Source organism: Dipteris shenzhenensis, chromosome 33 (genome assembly GCF_047967505.1).
Source record: "Dipteris shenzhenensis isolate YYH24624 ecotype China chromosome 33, Dip_SZ_1.0, whole genome shotgun sequence".
NCBI lineage: Eukaryota > Viridiplantae > Streptophyta > Polypodiopsida > Gleicheniales > Dipteridaceae > Dipteris > Dipteris shenzhenensis.
This window is the reverse complement of record NC_141628.1, coordinates 21,121,768-21,148,275: the sequence shown is the minus strand read 5'-3', so window position 1 is coordinate 21,148,275 and position 26,508 is coordinate 21,121,768. Positions and strand designations below refer to the sequence as shown.

The 26,508-nt window shown below is 40.9% G+C and overlaps 1 protein-coding gene across 1 annotated transcript; it reads left to right on the top strand.

Moving 5' to 3' along the window:
- Positions 1-4,916: 4,916 nt before the first annotated feature.
- LOC147879817 (GATA transcription factor 7-like) lies at positions 4,917-7,866 on the top strand. Its single transcript, XM_087371891.1, has 3 exons — positions 4,917-5,112; positions 6,122-6,480; positions 6,571-7,866. Exons 1-3 carry the CDS (start codon positions 5,022-5,024, stop codon positions 7,426-7,428), a joined length of 1,308 nt encoding a protein of 435 aa, XP_087228017.1. The 5' UTR covers positions 4,917-5,021; the 3' UTR covers positions 7,429-7,866.
- The last annotated feature ends 18,642 nt before the right edge of the window (positions 7,867-26,508 follow it).

The following is a 26,508-nucleotide window of genomic DNA, read 5'->3' as shown; positions in this document are numbered from 1 at the left end:
AAGTTGTCATAATGCAAAAATGACAATGTAAATGGTACATAAAATATGAAGGAAATTAAGTTCGGTCTTTAGGATCCAAGTTCATATCTTGAGCTATGTACACATGATGAACCTTCACCTTGAGTCCCTTTTTTGTATTACAAAACCCAGCAATGCAACCCTTCCAATGCCTCTTCCTTTCCTCTATCCTTTCTTAAAACCGTGAGTGGACCTTTTGTAGAAGGTTGCATTGTAATTTAGGATATTAGCCTAAACTTTTGAGCAATCCAAACATCACTGTCGTCCTTCAAATGTGACCTCCATAAGATTGAAGAGATAGCTTTGGTCTAGGGGAAGGGGAGTGCTTCACCATTGTAGAAACAAAGGGAGCAAAGAGAAAAAATTTGAGAAAAGGAGGTTGAGAGATGGTTGAGAGGAGAAGCGAAGATGAAGGTGGTGAGTCAATGGGGATAGCTTAGGGAGACTCCTCAAAGGTGTTTTGGGGCGGGGGGGGACACTTTTCTAAAAATTCATTTCTTTTGGGGGGAGGACCCTTTGAATTTGGGCCCTCCATGGAGAGGGAGGAGTGTAGGGAGACCATCCAAAAGTCAAGCAAATTCCCCAAGAGGTGGTGCAGGAAAGAGGGCAAGTAGCGGTGACAAAGGGTGGTCTCTCCATCAATGAGAGGCCAATATGGAATCCTTGATTTCTTTAATGCTCAAGCCTTCCCATTGGCTAGTTTGCTAATCTTGAGGTTAAAGAAATCTTAAGGGCCTAATCCAAGAGCCCATTTTTGAGTCCAAAATTCCCCTAATGATTCAACAACTCTTGAATTACTCTATTTAAGTCATGATTAAAAACCCTAGACAAGATGTATTCATATTTTAACTATCAAGCATTTAAGATAGTTGTGGAGCTTACCTGTATCGTGTTGTAATTCAAGTAGACTTTGGAGTTTATTAGATTATTATTGATGGAGGTCACCACGTTATGAGTGTGTCAAATTTTTAGCTTTACTGGGCCATATATGGATGGAGGTGACCTATGTAATGTTGAAAATTTACCCAAATTTTAGAGTTTAGTAGGCTATTATTGAGTGGAGGTGAACATTTTAGGAAAAAGTCCTTATGAACTTAGTGAGTCTAGAATTGTTGAATAGTATCTTAAGTGACATAAATTAATAAGGCCTGTGCATCTGTGGAATTCTCCATGTGACAAAATCTTTAGAGCACCTTCATTTAATATAAAACTATGTAATGAAGTAGCAAATATCTCCATGGCTTCTTGCAAGCATGTGTAATTGATTTGCTAAGATGAATTTGGAGTATTCAAGAAAGAACTATATTCTAGTTCGATGCATGGTGTGAAAGTTTTGAGACCCAAGTGTGTGAGGAGCAAGTTTGCTACATGGGGATGCTCCTTGTAACAATTTAAATGCACATGAAGCTTCTAGGAGCAAAGGTGCATAAACAACAACCAACTTGATAATATTTCCTTAGATGCACATGGTATGCATTATTTACTAAGTTTGACTGCCTTGAGGAGAAAGTGTTTATAGACCGTCTAAATTTGTCTAAAAGTGCTCTAGATTCCACTTTTAGACTGGTCAAGAAGATTATACTATTTATGAAATAATTCTAATACAGTCTCAAGATAAAAAGTTTATGTGGAAATATATAGATGCTATTTCATATATACATCTAACTTCACATTAAAATATTCAACATAGCTTTGATCTAGGTAATATGGTGTGTGGATGTTGCATACTAGAATTATATAAAAAATGAAAGGAAATATAATTGTAGAGTTGAAAATCTAGGCATGCTTTTTTTTTTAAATTGTTGCTTTAGGATGCTCACATGACTCTTGCATGTTCAAATGGTTGTGACTAACTTCAAGTGTCGAAAACTAAGAAAGGTCCCAAATTAAAATTATTATGAATAAATGTAATCTAAAATTTCAAAGGTCTTTTAACCTAAGATGTATGATATAGTATTCAGCCTTTGTCATACATCATGAGGAATTGCTAAGAATATCAAACTTGGAAGGCATGATGTTGGTGGAATGTATAAAACGCTTGTTGTAAGAATAAAACAATCATGAGAAAATAACTATCCCTCTTTGAAGCTAAAGGCTTCCATTTCTTACTTACTTGCACTCTCACATTGTACTACCATGCTTGATTGTTTGAAAATTGGTACAACGAGCTCATAATAAATTGGAATTGATGCTCATAGTCCATCATATCCCTATTTTTTATAAGAATTATGTCCCTTCCTTTTTCTTAGCACGGACTATTATAGAGACACCCCTCAACCTCGAAAAGTACACATTTAAAGCGTAAGTCTTTATCCAACAAGGAAAACTTTAAAATGTAAACAAAATGAGTTTCCTTGTCCCCATCGTGATAATTTGAAAAGGAAGGTCCAAAGAAAAGGTAGCTATAATAGAACATCAATTGCAACGGAGAGTGTGATGGTTGAACATTATGGCAGAATGCCGTGACTAAGAATTTACTCCATAATTTCTTGCTACGAAAGCCTCTTCCCTTACAAAAGAAAGGGAAAGCTCTTACAGGTGCTCCAAAAGTGACACGAAACATCATGTGGACTCTTTGGGGTTACTTTATTTTCACAACTACACGCCACCCCAAATCTTTAGGAGGCTCGAAAAGCAAGGGAACCTATCTTTTGATAAGTTTGAGTAATGGTGTTGATAAAAAGAGGACGGTAAGTGCATGTATATTGAGATTTGTAGTGATGTGGGCATAAACACCATATGGGCGACACTTACTTTGATGCAACATCAAAGTTAAAGTAGCATTGGATTGACTTTATAAGATCTCAGCTTTAATAAAACAGAGAGATAGTAACCACACAATTGACTTGTGCTATATAGGGAGGAACATAAGGCGCCACTAGCGCTGCAAAAACTGACGGCTGTGGGTTGTGCAGCAACGTAGGAAGAAGAGCTGAGCTTCTGTTCTGCAAGATGCAAAGCCGGAATTAGCTCCTGCATTGGATTTTCGAATTCAGGTAAGCAAATTTGTTAAAGAGAGAGTCTGAAGTGGATGTTGGCGTTCTGCACGCCGGTAACTTCTGAACTATTGGGTGCAACATTTGCCCGAGTTCGCAGGAATGATTTAGATATTTGTCATCACGAACAACAAGACTGCCGTTGCGTGGACTCGTACAATTTAGAACCAAGAGCTCATGTGAATCCGGATTGGACGCCTTGGATTCACATGAGGTAAGGTAAGAATAGAATACGTAGGCTATACTGACTTCGTGACGAGCAACTCTAGAACTTAGAGCTGGAAACCGTGTGATGTGGCTGGGAGTCGTAGGAGGCTTAGAAATTGGAAGCTCAGGTTGTATGATTACGCACAAAGCATTGATTTTAGGAACGGTTGATGTGGAAGTTAGAGCTCGTAAAAAGGGTTGCGTAATGCGTATGTGTGGAAGCTCAGGTCTAAGACTTGGAAGTTAGGAGTAATAGGGTAAGTTTAGCCAAATAAATTATGCGAGAAGCAAGGGCACGCCGCATGATGGAGGGGTTGCCATTGGAAGACGGCAGGATTAAGTGTCTCATGGCTGCAAAAAGAACACGGCGCAGCATGAATATGCAGAGAGGTGGTAGAACGGCAGCAACTTCAACTTGCAAGCATTTCAGGCGTCAATGACGAAAGCGAGGGACGCTGCAGGACAGCAGGCTTGCTCTCTGACACAAGATGAACCGGTAAATTGATAGTAGAAGCAAGCTACAGCAAAGAGCTTGGGCAAGCAGTTTGAACTTGAACTTTGCATTGAGGCTTGAGCAATGAGTGGTGAGCTGGGAGCGTGGAGTCAGGACTCAGAACACATGTACTGATAGATATCTGCAGAGGTCGGTTTCTCAGCATATCAAGCAGAAGATGCTTGTTGGGGAGCTCTTTTCAACTTTGGATAAATCGGGCATATGTATATAATTTTCTGGATGCGACATTAAACTAAACGAGCGGGGACGAAAAAGGCTGCATGTTCGAAAGGCTGGGTGGTACGTGCTTTGCAGTTCTCAGGTGGAGAAGGCGGTCCAGGTAGATTTTACGTGGGGGAGAAAATGGCTATTTGTGGGGGGGAGAGCCACGACTCACATGGAGTGATAGCTAAGCCATGTTCGAGTTGTTAAGAACGAGGCACGGGGGGTTGAGGGGTGGTGGCGCATCATGGGAGGAGGAGGAACAGGCCATTGGCTCAAAGGAAGCCAGCCCAAAAGCGCAGGCGGCAGGCGCCATGCGCAGTGGAAGACGATATTTGGACAGAATACCGGAGAAGACGAAGCGCGCGCGTTTTCTGACGTGGATTTCTAACCACGCGCCGGTGGGCCCTGCATCTGTCACGTCGCGGCCCAGTGCTCAATGAAAGAGCGACACGTGGAATTTTTGCCACGTTTGTACTCGTCAGCCAATGGGCATACGTGCTGGCTCACCAACTTACAAAGGCGTTATCTGACGTGGAATACTTAGCACAGGGGCGACTCGCCTACCTGTCGGTACTGCGGCGGGCCCCACATATGCCACGTCGCATCCTTACCTCTCCGTATGCTCAATGAAACAGTGACGCGTGGATCCGCGAGGCCCGTTTCTGCCACCAGCTGCAGGGGCTAGATGATACGCCAACGTGGCAGGAATTATGCCACGTTGGTGGACACCTGACCTTGCAAGAAGTCGCCAGGTCAGCGGTTGTTTGAGGCTCTCCGACGTGGCGGCCGACAAAGGTGGGGAGAGGAGTGCCAGGTCGGACGACGCACGTGGGGAGAGTCGGCCCACGTATGACACCGCCCGTGTGCGCAGCTAATTATTAGAAGCTTCCAAGCAGCCTACACGTCCAATCTTATGAAAAGCCTTCGCCATCCATCTTCTTCATCGTCTTCATAAACTTCATCTTCAACATCTTCAGCTCCTTCTTCATTCTTCTACTTCATTTTCTTTGTGGGTTGTATCATCCGTTGCTGATTCGGTTGTGATCTCCCTCACCACCTCCTGAAACGCCCATATCCCTTGCATGCTTCAGCTTCTTCCCCTTATCTTCCACCCTCACCCCCCTTTCCCTTCCCACCTCCTCCGCCCTTCGCCCGCTCTTCCTCCAACATCACGTAAGTGCCTCCTCTCCTTCCCATTTTGCTTTCTTTCTTCTCTCCCCCCCGCCCCTCAACCTAATTTGTAGCTTTTGCTAGCTTCCTTTCTGATGCTTTGTCTAATTTGTAGCGCTTCTCTGGCTTCCTTTCCGTTATTCCCTGCAGTAGTCATGGAGTCGTGCCACTACGTACTGTCTGACAAGCTTCCAGTGCTTCAATTCATCACAAATGCTGTCTTCTCTTGGCTCATTGCTGAAATTTAAATGAATGATGGCTTGCCTTCTGTGTCGCTTCTTTGTGCGAGGAATTAAACAGCAAAATTCGCTAGCTTTCTCGGTATCTCTTCTTGCTGTCCCAGTCGACCTGCATTGAAAAAACTCTCTCGTCTATCCACTGGCCTACACTACAAGGAGAATTTCGTAAATGTGTAATTGAGGCTTGTTGGGTCTTTTAGGCTCCTGCGTGTGTTCCTTTCTTGAACTCCTTCGGGGGTGATGAACCTTCCTTCATAGCGCGCCGGCTACTTCATTCGTTACACTGTAAGTACAAGGAATTCTTTTAGTTTGGACCAGAAGCCCCAAACCCATTGCTGGCTCTCATAGCTGCATGAGGACTCCTCTTCATTTTGCACCATTCCGGCTTTGAGTTTCGAGTCCAAAAAGCCTGCGCACGATTACTTGTCTGCACCTGGGGATATGAAGTTACAATACTAGGCGTGGAACGTGCAGACTTTCCTCTATTTCAAACTCTTAATTGTCGTGCCTTAGGTCATTAGTTTTCGATTCTCTCGTGATTCTCATCCGTGCTTTGTCTCTGATTGCGTCCTGGAAGTTGAAAGAGTTGAGGGTTGAGTTTGTACTTTGGTAACGGATAGGCAAGATATTAAAGGAGGTCACAATGACAGCAGCATTCATAAAGTCTCGGTTCAGTTTCAGCTCAATGTATTTATTGTGATTTTTCTTATAAAGCGAGCGAAGGTGTAAAGTCTTTCCTCAATCCTGATGGCTATTAACCTGAAATGCCGCAGAACTTCACTGCAAGCGTCTTGAGGTTGGTGGTTTTAAAGAGAAGCTTAATTCTGAGATGGAGCTTGCCAACTCTTTCGTCCCTTCCAGCCACTCGTATCTCCTCACCGACTCTAAGAGGTACAGCAAGGGCTCAGAGCTCGACAACGGCGGTGTAGGGGAGTTCTTGTCCATCGATGATTTATTCGATTTCTCAAACGATGACATTGGAGGTCCCATAGGAGAGATTTGCCACACAGCTGGTTCTTCAACAAATGACCAAGTCGCAGAGAAATTGAGTTCCAGTTCTCCTTCGCAAAAAGGCGCTTCACAACCTCTCGGTATGTTTGAAGTAGAAGGACCTGGAGACCTCTGTGTACCGGTAAGCATCAAACTCCCGTGTGCCTGATGACATGTGTTGGACAATTGTCACGGTGTGTCTAACATTTGGCACCTTTATCCTTTACTGCAGTGTGACGACTTGGCAGAGCTGGAATGGCTTTCCAATTTCGTGGAAGAGTCGTTCTCTTCTGGCGATTTACCCACGAACGTGTTTGGCTCGAGCATTCATGCAACTACCTTTGAAAACGAGAACAGACGTCGTATAAGCAAGCAGCGTTTCCAGAGTGCTAGTCCGGTCTCGGTACTGGAAGAAAGCAACGGGTGCTTGACGAAGCTTGGTGGCTTTGATCCAGAAGTCGCCACTGTGCCGGGTCGAGCTCGAAGTAAGAGATGCCGAACAGGTGTGTGCTTTTGGAACACCCGCATTCTCTCTGCAGACGTCTCAGCTAGTATCCTGGAGTCGTGCTCAACCTCCACAATCACAGCTGCAACGCCATTGTTGCACGAGTCGGATGCGTTTGTCTACGAGCAAAGTGGGGTGGATTCGATGCCGGTAAAGAAGCCTTTCAAGGCAAGCAATCAGCTAAGCAAAGCAAAGAAGGCACAGGAAGCGGCGCAGGTGAGAAGATGCCTGCACTGTGCAACGCAGAAGACGCCGCAGTGGAGGGCGGGGCCGATGGGTCCGAAGACACTATGCAATGCCTGTGGAGTGAGGTACAAGTCTGGCAGGCTACTACCGGAGTATCGTCCAGCTGCGAGTCCCACTTTCGTGGAGACAGTTCACTCCAATTCGCACAGGAGAGTAATGGAAATGCGGAGGCAGAGGGTAGGGAGCGATCAAGGAGAGCTAAAGGGCAACAGCAAAATACAAGAAGCTGGGAGACAGCGAGAGCAAGTGCAAATGCAATTGGGCAGCAGCTATGGCGATGTGGAAGAACGTGGACTGATGAAGGATGAGAGAGAGAAAGGTGCAGCTGGAGGGTACTAGCCAATGGTGCAGCCGTAGGAGAGGTAGTTTGGGTAGATGCTTGGTCGGCGGATGGGAAGCTTACAATTCGCACGATCTCACAAACACGCACATCGTACAGATAGACATCCGCACACACACATAGACACACACATATAGACATTCACAATGCACACACACACACCACACCCCCACCCACACACACACACATACAGCAGCAACGTTTGCTGCACTACCTTGGACGTGCAGGGTGGGCAGATTGGTGGAGCTGGCTGTTGCATAGCAAACAAGCTTGCACGGTTGCAGGCTTCGCTATCGCTCTGAGATTACATTCATTCGTGTTGCATCGAGTAACTAGTTCTTACATAGGCTTTATTTCAGAGAGACAGCGAGAGAGAGAGAGAGAGAGAGAGAGAGAGAGAGAGAACTCATTACAAGAACTGTGAAGTTTGAACATATGTCGCCCTTGTTCTTCTCAATGTATGGTTCGTAACTTTGATCGATCTATCGATTGTTATTCTGAATATTGTATGGTTCGTAACTTCGATTGGTCGAGAGAGACAGAGAAAAAGAGGGAGACAACATGCATCAATACGAGAGATTGAGATAGTGAGACTTTTGTTCGATGCAGCGCATTTGCTACAGGACAAATTGCCATTTATCCTCCTCATTTATCTTCATAATTTTTCCTTCTTGTTCTTGGTTCCATCTTCATAGCATGGGTCTATATAATAGCATTTGATGTCATTAGAAATTCGCAATCCTTGTCTTGCTGGCCTGTAAGTATCTTGTCTGTCTTAGTTGCGTGAACTCTCACATTTCTCAGTTGAATGTTTGTGAAATGTCCACTAAACTCTACCTTGAATGAATTTTGAAGCATCATTAAGGCTACCATGATCTTGAATGAATTTTGAAGCATCCATCAAGGCGATCGTGGTTTCTCCCAATTATCCTATACTCCATAAAAGGAAGGTTGAGGGAGGTTGAACCTAGTATATCAAGTTTCTATAAACATAAACACCCTCATGAATGATATCTTGCAAGTCTAGTGATTTGATATCCCACTTAACACATAATAATATTACTTTTGAGTGTCTTGCCCTCGCTTCTCAGTGTTAATGTCTACTTATGGGGTGATATTCCTCACCTTAGCTCAGTTGGATAGTAACTTCCTCCCCAAAGGTTAACACCCCCCTTGAGCCCTTAAAAAAAACTGTAACACCCATCTTCTCATGTAAGGATAAAAAGAATTTACTTTTGAATGTCTTGTTCTGCTCTAATCTCTTGCTACAAAAGGTCATACAATGCATGAATTGGCTAATCCAAACTTCATTGAAAATTTACCCTTAATTTATAATAAGGATCCTTGATAAGACTATATCTTGATTACGACACAATAGATTTTCCTCAGAGTGGTCACCTTACTCGGGGAGTGCACTACCTGACCTGTACACTACTAAGAAACCCTATGTATCATGTGCATTAAAGAGGTGTTATAGAAACCCTCACCTAAAGATTTTACCCCAATACAACCACCCCTCTTTACTTATGATCTAACGGGTTCTTTTATAAAGTTGAATTTAAAAGCCCTATTGTTAGTGAAATCCTATTAAATTTTTTCTTAAAGTTGAATTGAAAACCCCTCCTTTAGAACACACATGGTACACTAACATTCTATGAGGTAAACCCTAGAGCCACCTTATAAATATGCAACATAAAGTGCTAATTAATTGGAAAGAATTTTTGAATTTGAGGGATGTACTTGCCATATACATACATGTGGCTGTTAAATGACTACTTATCCAATATAACTGTTCGATGTAAATGTACCTCTAGACCTTTAAATTAGATCAAACCATGTGCTTGTTATTGCTTTACCTAGGAACAAGAACAACCTTTCGGATCCTAGATTATAACTATAAAAATGATTTGCATTAAATATAAAAGACGTGGTTAGTTCTCATCCAATGTTACAAAATTTCCCAAAATAGCACGAATAGGGTTGCTATGTAATCAAGGTGCGTGAGGCAACATGGGGAGTAATCCACACCCCTCTATGATACATAAGTTAACATTTGTCAATCCACACCCTTAAGTGAAGATTATATGATAAACACCCAATGAAGGGGGGTAGTCCGTACCCTTAATTGAAAGTCCATTACACTTATTATAATAATAATAACTTAAATATTACGTGTGAATAACTATTTGTCAAGAAGTTCAAGCTAACAAGAATAAGTAATCAACAAATTTAATTAAGAATTTACAAATGATTACTGGCTATATGATTAAAATGATTAAGAAAGGCATTATGAGTTAACTAAAGAAGAAAAGGCCAAAAGAAAAAAGAAAAATATGAGAGAACTAGGAGAGCAAAAATTGACTTACAAAATGTATGATAATGCCTAGTTTGAAGAAAACAAATAGTAAATTCATATATGTAAAATGAAAGTAAACATGTACATATGTAGTTGATAGAGAAGTAGGAATGCATATAAACAAAAAAGATAAATTACAACAAGACAAAGCACCTACAGACGTGCACACAAATGCATTTTCATAACTTAAAAAAAACTTACAGGCGCGTCTATTTGCGCATCTGCAGACCCGCGTCTAAAGATGCGTCTATATAACAGACAGACGCGCCTGTAGAGACGCAAATAGATGCTCCGCTAGAAATTTAAAAAAAATAGAGATGCGTATATAGATGCGTTTTTAGACGTGTCTATAGACACGCAAATAGATGGCCTCTTAAACAGAGAGACGTATACATAGACGTATTTATAGATGCTCTACATAATATTTTTTGTTAATAAAAGTAGAATTTTGTGTGCTTGAATAGAATGCTGTGTATGTTGTGTAAGATATGTGGTTACAAGAATCCCATTTCCACATTGTGCAATTCAATTCTTACAACCAACCGTATTTTAATTAGTACTCTTGCAAGCACGTCGATAGCTGACGATTACAATTCCGAATAAAACATTACAACTCCAAAACGTTTAGTTCACAAGGCATTAATTGATAGAACGTTGCACAAGAAAATTGAAAGCCAAAAAAATAAAAAGAGTGTATATTAATTCATAGCTCAAAAAGTGCTTGTATGTACATATAACACGAAGCCAAGCCACGTCCTTTGGCTTCAAGTACAAAAAATAAGAGGAGTATATACAAGAAAGGCACGAAGCCAAGCCAGTGGCTTTAAGTACAAAAAAGAGTAGCTAGCACTACTTCTATGGCTAATCTAAGTTCTCCATGTCCTCGCTCCCTTCTTCGCCCCCTTCTGCGCCTCCTTCTTCCTCATCTTCTTCCTCATCTTCTTCTATAGGGCCCTGTAAATGAGGGACAACATGTATCAATGTATGAAAAATCAAACCTTTACTTATAATATTGACATTATTTAATTACTTTCAAATAGTTGGGGGGGCGCTCTAGTAGCCCGGATATGCTGCTTCTCAGTAATCAACCCATCATCATAGAAGTGCCTCCATGTATCTCCTCTGCGATGGTGGTGGTGGTAGGCTATCTTGGCAAGAGTAGGGTACTTGCCCACGATATCAAGCTATAAGATGACACAATTTGTGGAGGGGTTAGTACAAAGAAACAACCTCCTAATAAACTACATAGACAATATAATTTGAGATCGATACTTACAAATTGGGCCTCCAATGATTCAACACCCCCTGCTCCAAAATGCATGCTTCCATATTGCTCCATTTGGATCCTTTGTGCCTCCACATGCTGCAGACTGGGGTCTGGTCTCGTTGCCTTCATTGCTTTCTTCCACTCATGCTTGTGAGTGGTGTGGGGTGGGCCCCTTAGTGGTTGACCTCCCTTGAGCCTGGCAATCTCCGCTAGTGCCTACCTCTTAAGCGAAGATCTTTTATTGCTAAGTATCATAACAATCTTTGACTTGTCCCATTTATCCGTGAACTGAACATTGGGGGGATTGGGATACCTAGAGCGAACAACAGCGAGGGTCTCATCAGCCAACTTTTTTGGATGGTCTTTGTAGTAAATAAAGCAATCTCTGTAGTCGTTAGCAATTACAGAGCACATGAAGGCCATGATGTCCTTCCCCTATGCATCCATCAAGATGCCTCCTATCTGAGTGATGTTATAGTAGATTGTATCATCACCCTCTAGCACATTTGTATCATCTGAATCATCCCCGTCCCCACTACTACCCCTCCTAAAGCACTGTGCCATGCATCCCCCACCGCTCTCCCTACTACTACGCCTACTACCGTGTCATGTCGAGCTAGTACACTGGCCACTCGTAGTTGGAGAAGCGACTCTCGGCTGCACGGGACTATGCTAACCACTCATAGCTAGAGAACTGAGTCTCGACTACACGAGAGTATGTCGACAGCTTTGCAATGCAAAAGGGCCTCCTGATGGCATGGGAGAAGGGGCTCGGCTCTGTAGCCAACTAGGCTATCTCGACTCCACTAGGGTAATCTCAATTGGTGTGGGGTTGGGGTGGTTTGGAATCTATAGTGCCGAATCCTGGGGGTGTTTAAAGTACCCGTCATGTAGCCGTATAACTCCCCAGGACTGGGAGGGTGCCCCAAAAGGTTATATAACTCCCGAAAGATGGTCTCCCAAAGATCAATAAGGCTGAAGAGCTTCCTGGCCAAGAAAAAAAGAAGATTACTGATGAACTAAAAAAAAGAAGAAAAAAGAGACAAAAAGTGGGGATAAAAGAGAGAAAAAGAGAGAAGGAAAGAGAGGAGAAAAAATAAGAAAAAAAGAGAGAAAAAGAGAGGAGATAAGAGAGGAAATTACCACAAAAAGAGAAGGAAAGAGAGGATAAAAGAGAGAAGGAAAAAGAGAGAAAAGGTGAGGACAAAAGAGAGAAAAAGAGAGAAGGAAAGAGACGAGAAAGGAGAAGAAAAGAGAGGAAAAAAAGAGAGAAAAAGAGAGGAGAAAAAAAGAGAGAAAAAGTGGGGATAAAAGAGAGGAGAAAGGAGAGGAAAAGAGAGGAAAAAGTGGGGATAAAAGAGAGAAAAAGAGAGAAGGAAAGAGAGGAGAAAAGAGAGGAAAATAGAGGAGAGAAAAAGAGAGAAAAAGAGAGGAGATAAGAGAGGAAAATCACCACGAAAAGAGAAGGAAAGAGAGAAGGAAAAAGAGAGAGAAGGTGAGGATAAAAGAGAGAAAAAGAGAGAAAGAAAGAGAGGAGAAAGGAGAGGAAAAAAAGAGAGAAAAAGAGAGGAGATGAGAGAGAAAAATTACCACAAAAAGAGAAGGAAAGAGAGGATAAAAGAGAGAAGGAAAAAGAGAGAAGGAAAGAGCGGAGAAAAGCGAGGAAAAGCGAGAAGGAAAGAGATGAGAAAAGAGATGAAAAGAGAAGGAAAGAGAGGAGATAAGAGAGAATCACTTTTCTTCATTCATGCAATCACTTATTTCCATCATTCAATATGCAATCCTTTTCTTGGAAGTGGAAGGAGAAGGGGAAGGGAAGGAAAACGAAAAAATCTAAGACTGTCAGAACGCGTCTATATCTGTGTCTAACAGTGCGGCTGTTTGTTTCCAAATACAGACGCATCTATAGATGCGCTATTAGACATGTCTATAGACGCACTCCGACAGACACTTTTTTTAGAACGTGAAAAGGACATGCACCCGACACAAAAAAACAACACTAGTACCAAATACATTCGTTTCCTGCATATGACAAAGGACGAATCCAAAGAAAGCAACTTTCAAAGAAGATCAACCGTCAAGAGACTTACCTTGGATAGAGGTATGGAAGCTTCTTGTCCTTCTTCAAAGCTACTTCTCTTTCTTCTCTTCTTTGTTCACCCTCTGCTTCTCTTTCTTCTCTTCCTTGTTCACCTTCTTCTCTTGTGTACTTGGGGATGATTATGTAAGCTTGGAGATGAGTGTGGGTGCTTGGAGATAAGTGTGGATGCCCGAAGCTGTGTCTATGAATAGCAAAGCAAGCCGAAAAAAGTATGTGAAGAAAAGCGAGCGCACTAAAAGTAGGTTCGAAAATCAACTCACAGTTTGTGCATGTATATGCACATCTAAAAGCGCATCTAAATGGGCATCTAAATGCGTGTCTACAGTACGTTTTAGACGCGCCTATAGATGCACATCACAGTACAAATGCGCTTTTAGACGTGCCACAGAGCTTTTAACATTTACAACTCATGCAAGAGCAAATTTTTTGGGTTGTTTATTTGTAGGATGTCTTCATCTTCAACAAGTAGCTCCAACGAGCATGAATCCCTCTGTATCCACCATCGCAAAATATGGTTGGGGCAAAAAATCAAATGTATGTGTGATCGATGTCGAGGAAACATGTATCGTGCCCACAGAATTACACTCAATCACGTCTCAAAGTATGGAGAATGGGATCTTCACCATTACGGATGCATGGAGTGATGGTGATAGTAGCCCTCCACCATTACCTCATGAGGCCATGGAGGAGGAGGTGTTTGATGATATGGTGCAGGATTTATATGTCCATCAATCCAAAGGGAGGGATGATAGCATGGAGCAAGACAATCTTTTTACCACAGCATTGACTCCACTATTTGAGGGCTGCACATTCTCTATTCTACATGCCTCCCTTGAGTTACTAAACTTGCAAACCATCTATGGATGGAGCAATGCAAGTTTGAATGCATTACTCAAGTAAGCTTTAAAGTCTATTTTGCAAACATGGTGAATTATGCTAGTGGGTCAATTACTCGAATGCTTTTCCTCATTTATGGTCTTCACGTGCAAGCTATTGTGTAAAATGCTTCCAAGGGAGAATAAATTACCGATGTCAAGAGATATGGCAAGGCAACATGTGACCTCTCTTGGAGGATTAGATTATAAGTGCATCCATGCATGCATCAACCATTGTGTTCTGTTTTGTGGACCACATAAGGATGCAAGAGAGTGTCCTACTTGTGGAGAGGCAAGATATAGAGCAGATCTCAAAACTTTGGATGTGCCTCGTAAGGTTCTGCGACATTTTCCCATAATCCCTCACATCCAACATATGTTCAAGTGCAAATCCATTACAGAGCTCATGTCATGGCATCCCTAAGATCGATTAACCGATGGCAAGTGGAGAACTCCTGCAGACACTCCTGCGTGGAAGTATATTGAAGACACATGGCCAAGCTTCAAGCAAGAACTTAGGAGCTTGAGACTTGGATTGGGTATGGATGGTGTGAACCCATTTGGTCTTAAAAGCACCTCTTATAGTGTATGGCCACTGATATTGGTGAATTATAATCTTCCACCCTCTATGGTTATTAAGAAAGGACGTGTTATGTTATCCCTTCTAATTCTAAGGAAACATAAAGTCAAAAATCCTGATGTTTATTTGGAGCCTTTGATTGACGAGCTAGAGATACTTTGGAGACATATCAAGGTACATGATATGAGCAAGCCTCCCTCATCACGAAACTTCAACTGTAAAGTAGTCTTGATGTGGACGATGCATGACTTCCCAGGCTATGGCGAGTGTTCAGGTAAGCATTGCACTTTTAATTATGAGTAGGCAACTGATGTGGCACCCTAAACCCACCTTCAACTCTTAATTGCGTCTATTGTTCAGGTCTCACTACATCGGGTTACCATGCATGTCCTGTTTGTGGTCCTTCGCTAGTTGCCTCACGGGCAGATGCATTGAATAAGATCATCTATGAGAATCACCATTGATTTCTCCCACCTGATCATCCTAGATATGTCACTCCTTAGAATGAAGTCCCCCCACAATCACTCACTGCGGGAGATCGGATGAGAATTTGGGATGGTTCCATGACTCCTCCACCACTTGGCATGAGCCGGTAACAGTTTGTAACTATTGTGTGCTATATTGGCTAGAAATAAAGATTACTCGCTAACACTTTCTTTTGTTTAGATACTCCATCTTTTATCATTTACCATATTGGTCCCACCTCAAGATCAATCACGTGCTTGATCCCATGCATATCTTCAAGAATGTGGCATCTACCATTTGGGAACATTTGAATGGGACACGAGATTTCTGCACGCATAAGGGAGGATCTACGCACCACAGGGAGGATGCATGAAGCTTGGCCACAAGAGAGACAAATGGGTGTGTTTTTTTACCTCGTGCACCATGGAGGTTATCGTAGGGAGGATGCGTGAAGCTTGGCCACAAGAGAGACCAAATGGGCATGTTTTTTTACCTCATGCACCGTGGAGGTTATCAAAGCTAGAGATGGTGGTGGTGAAGCGTGCTATCACTACCATTCGTACTCCCATTAGATGCATGAGGTGTTTGAAGGGGGCCTTCACAAAGAGCAAGAAAAGAGGTGTAGAGCAATTAAATGGCTTGAAATCTCATGATTGGCACAAGATGCTCCAAGTAAGTATTTTATGTGCATAATATATTTTTCCTTCCAAGTTTGTGAGTGAATTAGAAGCAACTAATTAACCATTCCTCGTGTGTTCAGTTCATACTACCTACTAGCATTTCTTGCTGTGCATCGAAGGACATGAAGGATTGTATTTACAAGATGGGAGAGCTTGTGAGGTACTTTATAGGATACAAAATGTGAATATTGTATTTACAAGATGGGCGAGCTTGTGAGGTACTTTACAGGATGCAAGGTGTTCATATTGCTAATATTGCATACTTTTTCCTTTCTAGGTATGTGAGCTCAAAGGAGATAGATCCCACCATGCTTGAGAATGCTCAAGTTATGTCAGTGGAGGTGGTTTGTTTAGTGGAAAAGACATTTCCACGTTCTATTCTCACAAGCCAACTACATCTCATAGTGCGTTTGGTGGATGAGATTGCTATATGCGGTACTATACATGCATGATGGTTGTTCTTCCTTGAGTGCTTCATGAAGACCTTGAAGGGTTTCGTGAGACAAAATGCAAGACCCGAAGGTAGCATGACCGAGGGCTGGTTGGTACAAGAATCACTTATATATATTTCTGAGTTTCTTGTTGATGTGGATAGCTCTCTCCCACGACTATGGAGAGATGATGAAGACCTAAGGATGACCTCTATTGTGCCTCAAGGGAAAGGATGTAGCAAAGTAATAGACACAGAGTTGCTTGATAATATCAACCTCTATTGCATGCTTAATAGTGATGTGATGAAAAGATGGGTGACAAGATACGAGGATGCAAAGGCAAGAAGACAAGAAGAAAGGGCCCTCTTTCGTACACACCATCGTGTGCCATACCCTTAGTATCTAAGAGCACTTCCAAAGGATATTCATGTGGATTGGCTACTTAATGAAATGGAGAGAGCAGAGAGAGACGAGGGGATGCATATCACAATGGAAGAATGGGAGTATGCTAGGGGATGCATGAGCAAGGTCGGTATATAGAATGTTATGCATAAGTTAGGAGCTTTCAATAATTTAGATTGCTTATTCAATTGATTTTGTCTTGGTGTAGTATACTATGTTCAATGCTATATGGTGTGAGGGCAAGGATGATTCTGTAACTCCCAATATCTCTATGCCCAGGCATATGATGCAATGTTTACGAAAACTTTTCATCGACTTGTAGAGCAATGGCCATACAGCAAAAATAGGGTCTTTTTCTCAGTGCTTGCGGAGAACTTCCACCTCCAATACGAGCCCCGAAATGGCCTCGAAATTGACTATGACTAGTGGCTATATAAGAGCAAGCTCGTGAAGCCCATTTTATCACTGGCTATAGCAACCCTGATTCCTTAGCATCCATAGCATCCGTCTTCTACTGTTTCCAGCATGCCATCGAAGCTTCTTTCACAGGAGCGCACGGTTGGGAGGCAGCACCATCTATTGTATCACTTCTACAGTAATCAAATTTTTGATGCCAATGGAGCCATGGATCATTATTGTGGCATTATCCAAGATATTATTAAGCTTGATTTTTTACGCTTATTTGTGTATGTTTTGGATGTAAAGTGGTTTAAGGACATGGTCGAAAGAGGCCCTAATGCAACAATCAAATGCCATGCAAGTGGCTTTGTAACTATTAACTCCACAAAGTTTTGGCAAAGTAAGAAGGACACACTAGTACTACCGCAACAATGTGAACAGGTATTGTACACACATATAAAAATACTCATTTTTAAATATTTGATACCTTCGATGCAAGGAAAATAACATGATTGTATTTGTGTTTGAATTAGGTTGTCTATCAACCAATGGTGGATAATAATAGATGGTGGCATGTCATACCTATTACGCCACGTTCCAAAGTGATGTATAGTACATTTACTAATATGTAGCGTATGGAGAATGATCATGGCCATGGAGGTGATGATGACCGTGATACGAGAGAGGAGGATGATCACGAGATAGGAGATACAAATATTGAGTCCATTACCCATGAGGACGAGCTTACCATTGGTGATGCTGATTTCAATGAGCACATGAGTAGCACAAGTAGTAGTGGGTTGAATGTATTTGTAGATCTCAACACTGGTTTGGATTTTGAAGTAGATAGTTTGGCAAGGGTTGATCTGATTGAGGATGAGATTGAAGGATGAGATTGATGAACCGTAGCCCATCATTGATATTGGCAAAACTATTTTACATATTGTCTCATTCTCCTCACCTCAATTTTTGTATATGTGGCATGGGTTTGCAAAAAAGCATTGATATGTTTGTTAAAATTACGTGCTTTGGTAATCATGGGCAATGTTTGGAAAGTAGTGATGTACATTTATCAAGCTGCCCCAAAATTTCACTTTCTGTATTCTCTATTTTGCGTCTAAATTTGCATCCAATTCACAGTGCAGATGCACTAATAAACATGCTAATAGATGGCTATTAGATGCACTATTAGACGCGCTAATAGATGCACTAATAGACATGCCAATAGATGCGCTGTTAGATGCCCCCGTAATTTCTTTATTTGAACAATGCCTATAGATGCACCCACTATTTTGTGCATCTATGAAGCGCGTCTATAGTTGCTTTGTATTGTGAAAGGGCTTGTGTGTGTGTGTGTGTGTGTGTGTGTGTTGACTTTCAAAGACAGACATACTTGCATTCACTTCTTCAAACAAAGGCATTACTCAAAAGGACATTTCAAAATAAACATGACTCAGCATGTGGGGTCTACATTATATACAAACAAAAGTAAGGATAACTCAATTTGATAAGCTTGTAACATGTTGCAAATGAAATTGAAGGAGCTCCATTCACCTGCATCCATCCACAAAAAAGATATGTTAGAACAAAAAATCTTTCATTTTGGGACTGCATGCTTCAATGTAGAACTCCGGTTGTTATCGATGTCGCAATATCAAATGCAAATACAAAGCACATCAAGTTTGTAGCCTTAGCAGGAGGTATTGTATGAGGTGAGTCATCATTCTTTAAATGTTCCATAAGAATCTTTCATGTCCTTGTGTTATTTAAGATTCATCATGAGGCTATGCATTGTTTGAGTTATCACAGGGCCACACACTGCTTTTTACTAGCCACATGTTCCATGGAGTGTCTCGAGCTTTCAATGCTATCCAAACTAGCATCTCATATGATAAAAAGATGTCATCAATTTAGAGATTTGAGAGCCCAGCTAGTTTAAGGGCATGTTAGCTTTAAATGTTCTAAAAGCATCTTTCATATTTGATGTTATTTAAGAGTCATCATGGGGCCACTCAGTGTTTGAGTTTATTATGGAGCCACTTAGTGTTCGAGTTACTAGCCACATGTACCACTCAGTGTCTTGAGCCTTCAGTACTATCCAAACTAGCATCTCATACGAGAGCTATAACAAAAGATGCGATCAACTTAGAGATTTAAGATTCTAGTTTTTAAAGACCACGTAGCCTTGAATGTATGAAAGAATTTTTCTGAAATATCTTAGCATAGAATATCTTACGATCTCGTTTAGATAGTCATAATTATCACTATAGAAACACCCTAAAAGAAATTAGTATAGGATAATCTAGAATAAAGCCTAACCTGTATTGTGACAATATAAATAGCTTCAAAGGGTGTCCACTGGAATCCTCATGGATGTATCTTAGGTGAATAGCCAATGGATTCCCCACAGATAGCAACACCACCTCGTAAGACATGATAGATGACATATGATCTTTGCTAAGCATCACATGACTAAGCAAAAAAATCCCTGAAGGTGGCCATGTAGTAACAAAAGGTGATGGCTTTTGACGTCAAAACCTCCTCAAGCGTCAATTGGTAGCTGCAATGGTTCAAAAAGGAGGCCTCTGAGTGTTTACAAACCGATTCGACTAAGTGGCAATATTTATGTACATGCTGTCTCCACTCACAGCTCTGAGCGCTCCAATAGCTCCATAACAACCATTTCATGCAGTGTTGACTTGCTTGCAAAATGCCAAAGGTCAGAAGCACAAGAGTAGCTAGTTACGTTAATGATCCTGCTCATATAGCAATACGTCCATGGTCTCAAAAAGCAAATGCTCAAGTCAAGGAGAAAAAGAAAAATCACCTTCATGGAGTGCCTTGTAGTTAAATAATAGACTTGCAAGTGTATTGAAAGAGGTAGGAACTTGTTCATTCGATATGTCTCACACACCAAGCCAAACTATGGGCGAGGCTAAGTATCTAGACATGATAAATGCCAGGCAATTGTCAAAAGCAATGGTCATCCTTGTGTAGATTCAAAATGACGTAGCTTGAGTAGTGGCATCATCTATTCTTACAAAACTATCTCGTTCCAGACATGCTTGTTGTAAGTCACTACCCTTGCTATGGTTGAGTCCTGGTTTTTTACAACATATCTTTTTGAGTTCGACTTAGTCTTTTCCTTGCCTAATGTGTGAATCATGAGACCTTAGAGGAACTAAAACGCAGCTATTTGACACAACTCACAACCATACACTTAGAATTTGAAGATGGTAGCCACCAATCATCTTGTCAGTCTAACACTAGCATGGGACTTAGTTGAATAGCAATAGCATTAGCATGGAATGGAGCTAAGGAATGTGGTCAATGTGCATCTCATGTACACATGCAAGAATGAGATTTTACCTCCTTGGCACATCAGTTGTACTATGTTCCTCAATCCATCGCCCGCCGTTAGGTTTTGCTACTGCTGGTGGAAGATAGTTGGCCTATTAAATAGCATTGGTCCCTATTGAATATATGGAGCCGCTTCAATATTTGTGTGTGATATTTCCAACAAGCATGTAAAAAGATTGCATAGGAAGAAATGTCACCCATATATAGATTGCAATGGTCTTTGGGGAAGGCATCGCGCATCTATATAGTTTCGAGCTCCATGGACCGACTTACTTGGCTCAATGATCAGTTGTTTGATGGAATATCAACCGACTTAGTTGGTTTTGTATAGACAATGTTGATTCATAAGTATTTATTGATCTACATATATTTGTGGTGCTGCTCTTCCAAGAACTCACATGAGATGCGAATAATTGTGAGACACCTAGAGAATTTGGTATCCCTGCAAGTGATGATTGAAAAGGCATATGTGCCTCTTCTTATATATACACTTGTATCATTGTTTAACCATTTGAATACTACAGTCAGTTGGTCTCCTTGACTACACTAATTTTTGTTTTGAGCCCTTTTTGTCACTTTAATTATGCCCCAATAAGGTTGGTCTCCTTGACTACATTAATTTTTGTTTTGAACACTTTTTGTCACTTTAATTATGCCTCAATAAATGCCCATGCAATTGCAATTGTCATTTCGACACCCTACTTCATTGGTATCCTTTTCATAAGTCTTCATTACTCACATTCTTGGCCACATAAGGTACTCATGATATATTATTGGATTCTATTCAACACATCAATGTGATTGTTGTATTATAAACCTAAACTTTTAGCACATGTGATTGTGCTTATATCAACAAGGATCTTATAGAACATGGCATAGTAAGTGCATCTAGTATTTGGTATGATGAACTAATTAAACATGAATGTGTGTATATCACGTAATACAACAATGGGATTTATACACATTTTGATAAGTGGAATACATTTTCCTTAGAGTGCATTTTCTTGTACTGTCTTAGTCGTCCACTACTCCAAGACACCCCATAATGTGCTTACTGTGTGTCTAAATCCATTTTGAAGATACACTTGCTCTTTTTTTGTCTAGGCACAGGTTGCAATTGGAGCTTGAAAGCTCTTACTAGATGAGAGTACACAAATGTTTGTAGACTCTTATGTAATAGCTCATAATTGTTTGTACCAGTTAACTCCAATTGCTATATCCCACTTCTCATAGCTTATTTCCCAATGATCCTTAAATGTTTTCTCAACCTTGTGCTTGGTCTTAGTGCACTATAACAAAATGTATGGGTCATGTTCCTCATTCTCCCCAAAGTCAGCAAACAATTGCAAAGTTATCCCCCTCTTCTAGATGGTAAGAGGTCATCAAAATACTCCCCAAACTGTGGTGAGTGATCGTTTGTCTCTCCATTGTTATCACTCCACCTTCACATAGAGGGAAGACTTGAATTTCCTTCTATCTCTTCATAGTTGCAATGTCCTCACAAGTGTCACGATTCCCTTGATGCATGCAGTGTAGAAATAAGAATGTTTTTGTCATGATCCCCTTTGATGCATGCACTATAGAAACAAGAAAATTTTCTTGTTTTGAGCACATGGTTGTTTAAAAAACCCCTATATTCATGGAACACTTGCATGACATTATTCCTAATGCTTTGTTTATTGTATGTTGATTGTGACTTTGTAGAGAGGTTTGTTGTAAGCCATGTTATAGCATTGTGGACATCATTGAGATTTTCTTAAGGGCATATTAGTTGATGTTTGAATAGACCTTACTAAATAACAACACCACATCTATCATGCTCCCCCTTGCCATGTCTAGACCCAAAGAAATTCCATATTATGTTTAGACAAATTAGGGATTTAGACCTTGAGATAAGATAGAATCCATGGGTTGATTTAAACAGAGAGGAGGCGTGATCTAACCACACCCAACGTTGTTTTATATTTTCTTGTACATGGGGATCATCAATTTTTAGCCATTCCCAATGCAATAGAAAAGCATGCTACACAAATAAGATGTCATGTTCCCTATAATCCAAAATGTAGAAATGCTATGTGGATTGCATTTACCTAGACTCTAAATCAGCCAAAACAGATTGGCATCAGCTATATAAAAAAGAGAGTAAATGATTCTACATGATATCTACTAGAATTGATATATGCTTGTTGTACCAACGAGCACTTTGTATCTCATCCTGTTCTTGAAATGAGTAATTTTCAGCAAACTCTATGACACAAACAATAGTTTCGGGGAAAATTGGCATGGCACTTCCTAAACTATTTATCTTGTCAGCACAGCAGCAACAACAACCATAAAATTGTGAAGCACATATTTTGGATGGATTGAACCAAGTTCTCTACAAGCTCCCTTGGCTAAGTGCTCTTATATGATAGTAGCCATCTCTTTTTCTCCAATCCTTCAACATTAACATGTTCAAATCTCCTCCATTTTAGAGCAGCAGGGTTGTCTTCCCTCATTTCATTTGGACAGACATCATATTGTCTCTTCTTTAGATTACAATTTGTACATGTACCACAAATGCATTCAATGTGGTGCTACTTAGAGTATCCCTTTGGATAGATAATTGGCTCCCACAGAGACATTAGGCTACAAAACTTAGTCTCCCTAGCAACACATGATGAGGATCTAGGTGGCCTACAAAATGCACATTCATGTATGAGACATGGGCATCTATCTAATGTGGAGAAATGCTCCAACTTGACGAGATTTGAAGTCATTTAAAGCTTGCTATGCAAGGTCAAGTGTTTTGCAACAACACATATTCCTATCTTTGAGTTTCTCAATGTACAAGGGCTTACAATTCTCAAAGGTCATGATTTTGAGCCATAAAATTTAGATACAACTCTATCAAACTCTGCTCACCCAACATGTAGGAAATAAATTTTCATTGAAATAAAAAACAGTCTAATCAAGCCCCCCCGAAGATCCTTCTTCCCAAGTCTTGAGCTTGGACTTCTTGCTTCAGGCTCCCTTCTTTTAGGGGGCTTGTTCTTCCCTTCAAGGACTTTAAATTTCTTTTTGCTCGGTAGACCCACTTGGTAATTTTTGATGTAGCATCTTGTCTCTTGTTGTGGATAGATGCAGCAAGCAGGCACAATTGATGTCTCCATGATGTGGGTAGTGGGTAACCACAACTAGGTTCTCTACAAAGTGAGTTTTCATCCCCAAAAACCCCAAACCAAAACACATGTAGAGTGTGGTTACAATCAGGCCATCAGATGATGTACTCATCTATGATGTGTAGATGGCTGACCGTGCACTTCTTACCCTATTACATCAGAAGAGGATAGTCATCTGCTGTGGTGGTTGCCAATAATACAGCTTGGCCCTGTGCATTAGCAAGCTATTTCTTGATTCCTTCTTGCCTAATACTAAGGGTGCGGATGCTCTCCTTCAGCACCTCCACTTGATGCTCACTCACTACAGTAGCTCTATGTGATTCTATCAACTACTCTTAAACCTGATGAAATTGTGTAGCAGCTTCTCTTTAGGCATGTTCCAAGAGATCCATTGTATGCTGGGTTTCAGACAGGATGGTGGAGGACTTCTTTTCAAAAATTTAAAGAGCCATGGCAAGCTCTTGCATAGCCCTAGTGTAAATTTATTTCATGGACTTGTACATATCTTGCCAAATTTGCACATTCTCTTTGTCTCCTCCACCATGGCTGCATTTTCCTCGATCTACATCCTTCCTTGACTTGAAGCTCTCTTGTAGCTCCTGCATCAATGCTCTGGTTTTTGCATTCTTCCTTTTCAATTGCTCTATCGTTTTGTCTTTATCAATGCTCATTACGTTTGCATTTTGCAAAGCCATTGGTAAAGAGTAGCTCCTTGTAGCAGCTTCTCTTTAGTCATGTTCCAAGAGATCCACTATATGTTGGGTTTTAGACAGGATGGAGGACTGCTTTTCAAAAATTTCAAGAGCCATGGAAAGCTCTTGCATAGCCCTAGTGTAGTTTGATTTCATGGACTTGTACATATCCTGCCAAATTTGCACATTCTCTTTGTCTCCTCCACCATGGCTGCATTTTCCTCAATCTACATCCTTCCTTGACTTGAAGCTCTCTTGTAGCCCCTGCATCAATGCTCTGGTTTTTGCATTCTTCCTTTTCAATTGCTCTATCATTTTGTCTTTATCGATGTTAAATTAATGCGTTTTGGATTTTTCAAAGCCATTGGTAAAGAGCAACTCCTTGATCTTAAAGAAAAATTTTCACCCCTACTAGCTTTTGCTCTACTTTATACCCATTGATATTCTAACATCATCAATCTACTGATGCAATAGCTTGATGCTCCTCTCTACTTCTCTTCTATGCTTTTCCATCTTTGCATTTTTTAAGCAGCTTGAGCTTGCTCTCGTGCCTCCAAGCAGGCCTTCACTTGTGCCTCCTCTACCTTGGCTTCTGCACCCTCCTTGAGTATTCTCTTACTTGGTGCTGTCTTTGTTGTATTGGTGGCTTTCATATGTAGAAAATTCATCTTTTGATCGTATTGTTACAAACGTGATTTGAGGGAAGTACCCGTTAGTGCATAGCAATTCCGATTGACTGAGATGACAATTTGTTTTTGCAATTCTTCAAGATAGTCATCACGCTCTTGGAGACCACCTTTGAGAAAGAGATTGTATATCTGCACAATTGCTCTACCACTATGTGAACACATGCTTGAACTTCACAATTCCTATCATATCATGAAAGTACTTCCTTTTTTGTTTCAACACATCCTGAACATTGGTTACTAAGCTCGAAACCTTGAATCCACCATTTGCACGAATCTACGTGTTCAGGTATACATCTCAAATATTATATGATCTCTTCCATGACTTGTCCAAGAATTGTGCTTGAAAATCACCTCCAAGAATGCCTAGTGCCTTTCCAACCATGCTATCATTGATGTTAATCTTCTAACTTTGATAGGCAATATACCCATCGTCCACATTCACTTCATTTATCACTTTGGTGAAGCTAGAGAGAGAATCCAAATCAGGCTTTTGAAGACTGTGTGAGGAGCTCTCGTATGTCACAATTTCAAGATTAAGCAAGAAATGATTGTGTGAGGAGCTCTTGCATGTCATGATTTCAAGACTGGGGGGCAGAAAGATTGTGTGAGATGCTCTCAGACTGTCCAAAGATGGAGGAGTAGGATGACACATTTTGGAGGGGATCCATTGTGTGGGGATAAAGTTGCAAGAAGAGTACAACAAAGAAACGTTGAGAGGTACTAGTGAAGGGAGTTAGAAATGGCGAAGGAGTAATTATATGAAATAGTGAAAGGAGTCAGAAGTGGTGAATGAAATGGAATAGTCGAGGATTAAGTAGGGTGAAGGCCACTGCATGGTTTGGCTAATGCGACGTTGGTTGTCTGAGGCGACTAATCCATAAGTCTTTTTCCTCCAAAAAAAATTGGCGTGCATGTGATTAGGTAGAGTAGTTAATTAGTAGGGCCATCGTTGTGGCTCCTTGATGATTGCTTGGATGGGAAACAGGTGAATAATTGGTGACTCAAATTTTGATTGGGCTTCTATGTAATTTAACTACCACTTAATTATTACCAATCACTGACATGGTGGCTCCTTCATGATTATTTGGATGGCACCACATGAGGTGGGCAATCTTGCCCATCCATATGGTGCACCAACATGCATGCAATTTAATTACCACCAATCACTAGCATGGCATCTCCTTCATGATTATTTAGACATCCTGATGTTAATTACTAGTCACCATGGTGGCATGTGATTACAACCGGTGCCTTGCATGTGATTTTCGGGCTTCATGTGATTATTTTTGGGGAAAAACACTTCTCAATTATTTTTAGTGCAACTAATTACTAGACCATGGTGGCATGAGGTTAAATAGTGGCTTATGATTTTATAATTAGACAATCTTGCATGTCAACAATTATTTTTGGGGCAAAACAAGCAATCTAGTCTAGCATGCATGCGATTTAATTACCGCCAACCACTGGCATGACAGTGGTTAAACACGTTTCTATGATTTTTGGGGCAAAATAGTGACTCATGATTCTATGATTTTTGGGGAAAAAAAAGCAATTTAGTCTCACTGTGGTGGCATGAGATACAATAGTGGCTCATGATTCTATAATTGGGACAGCCTTACAT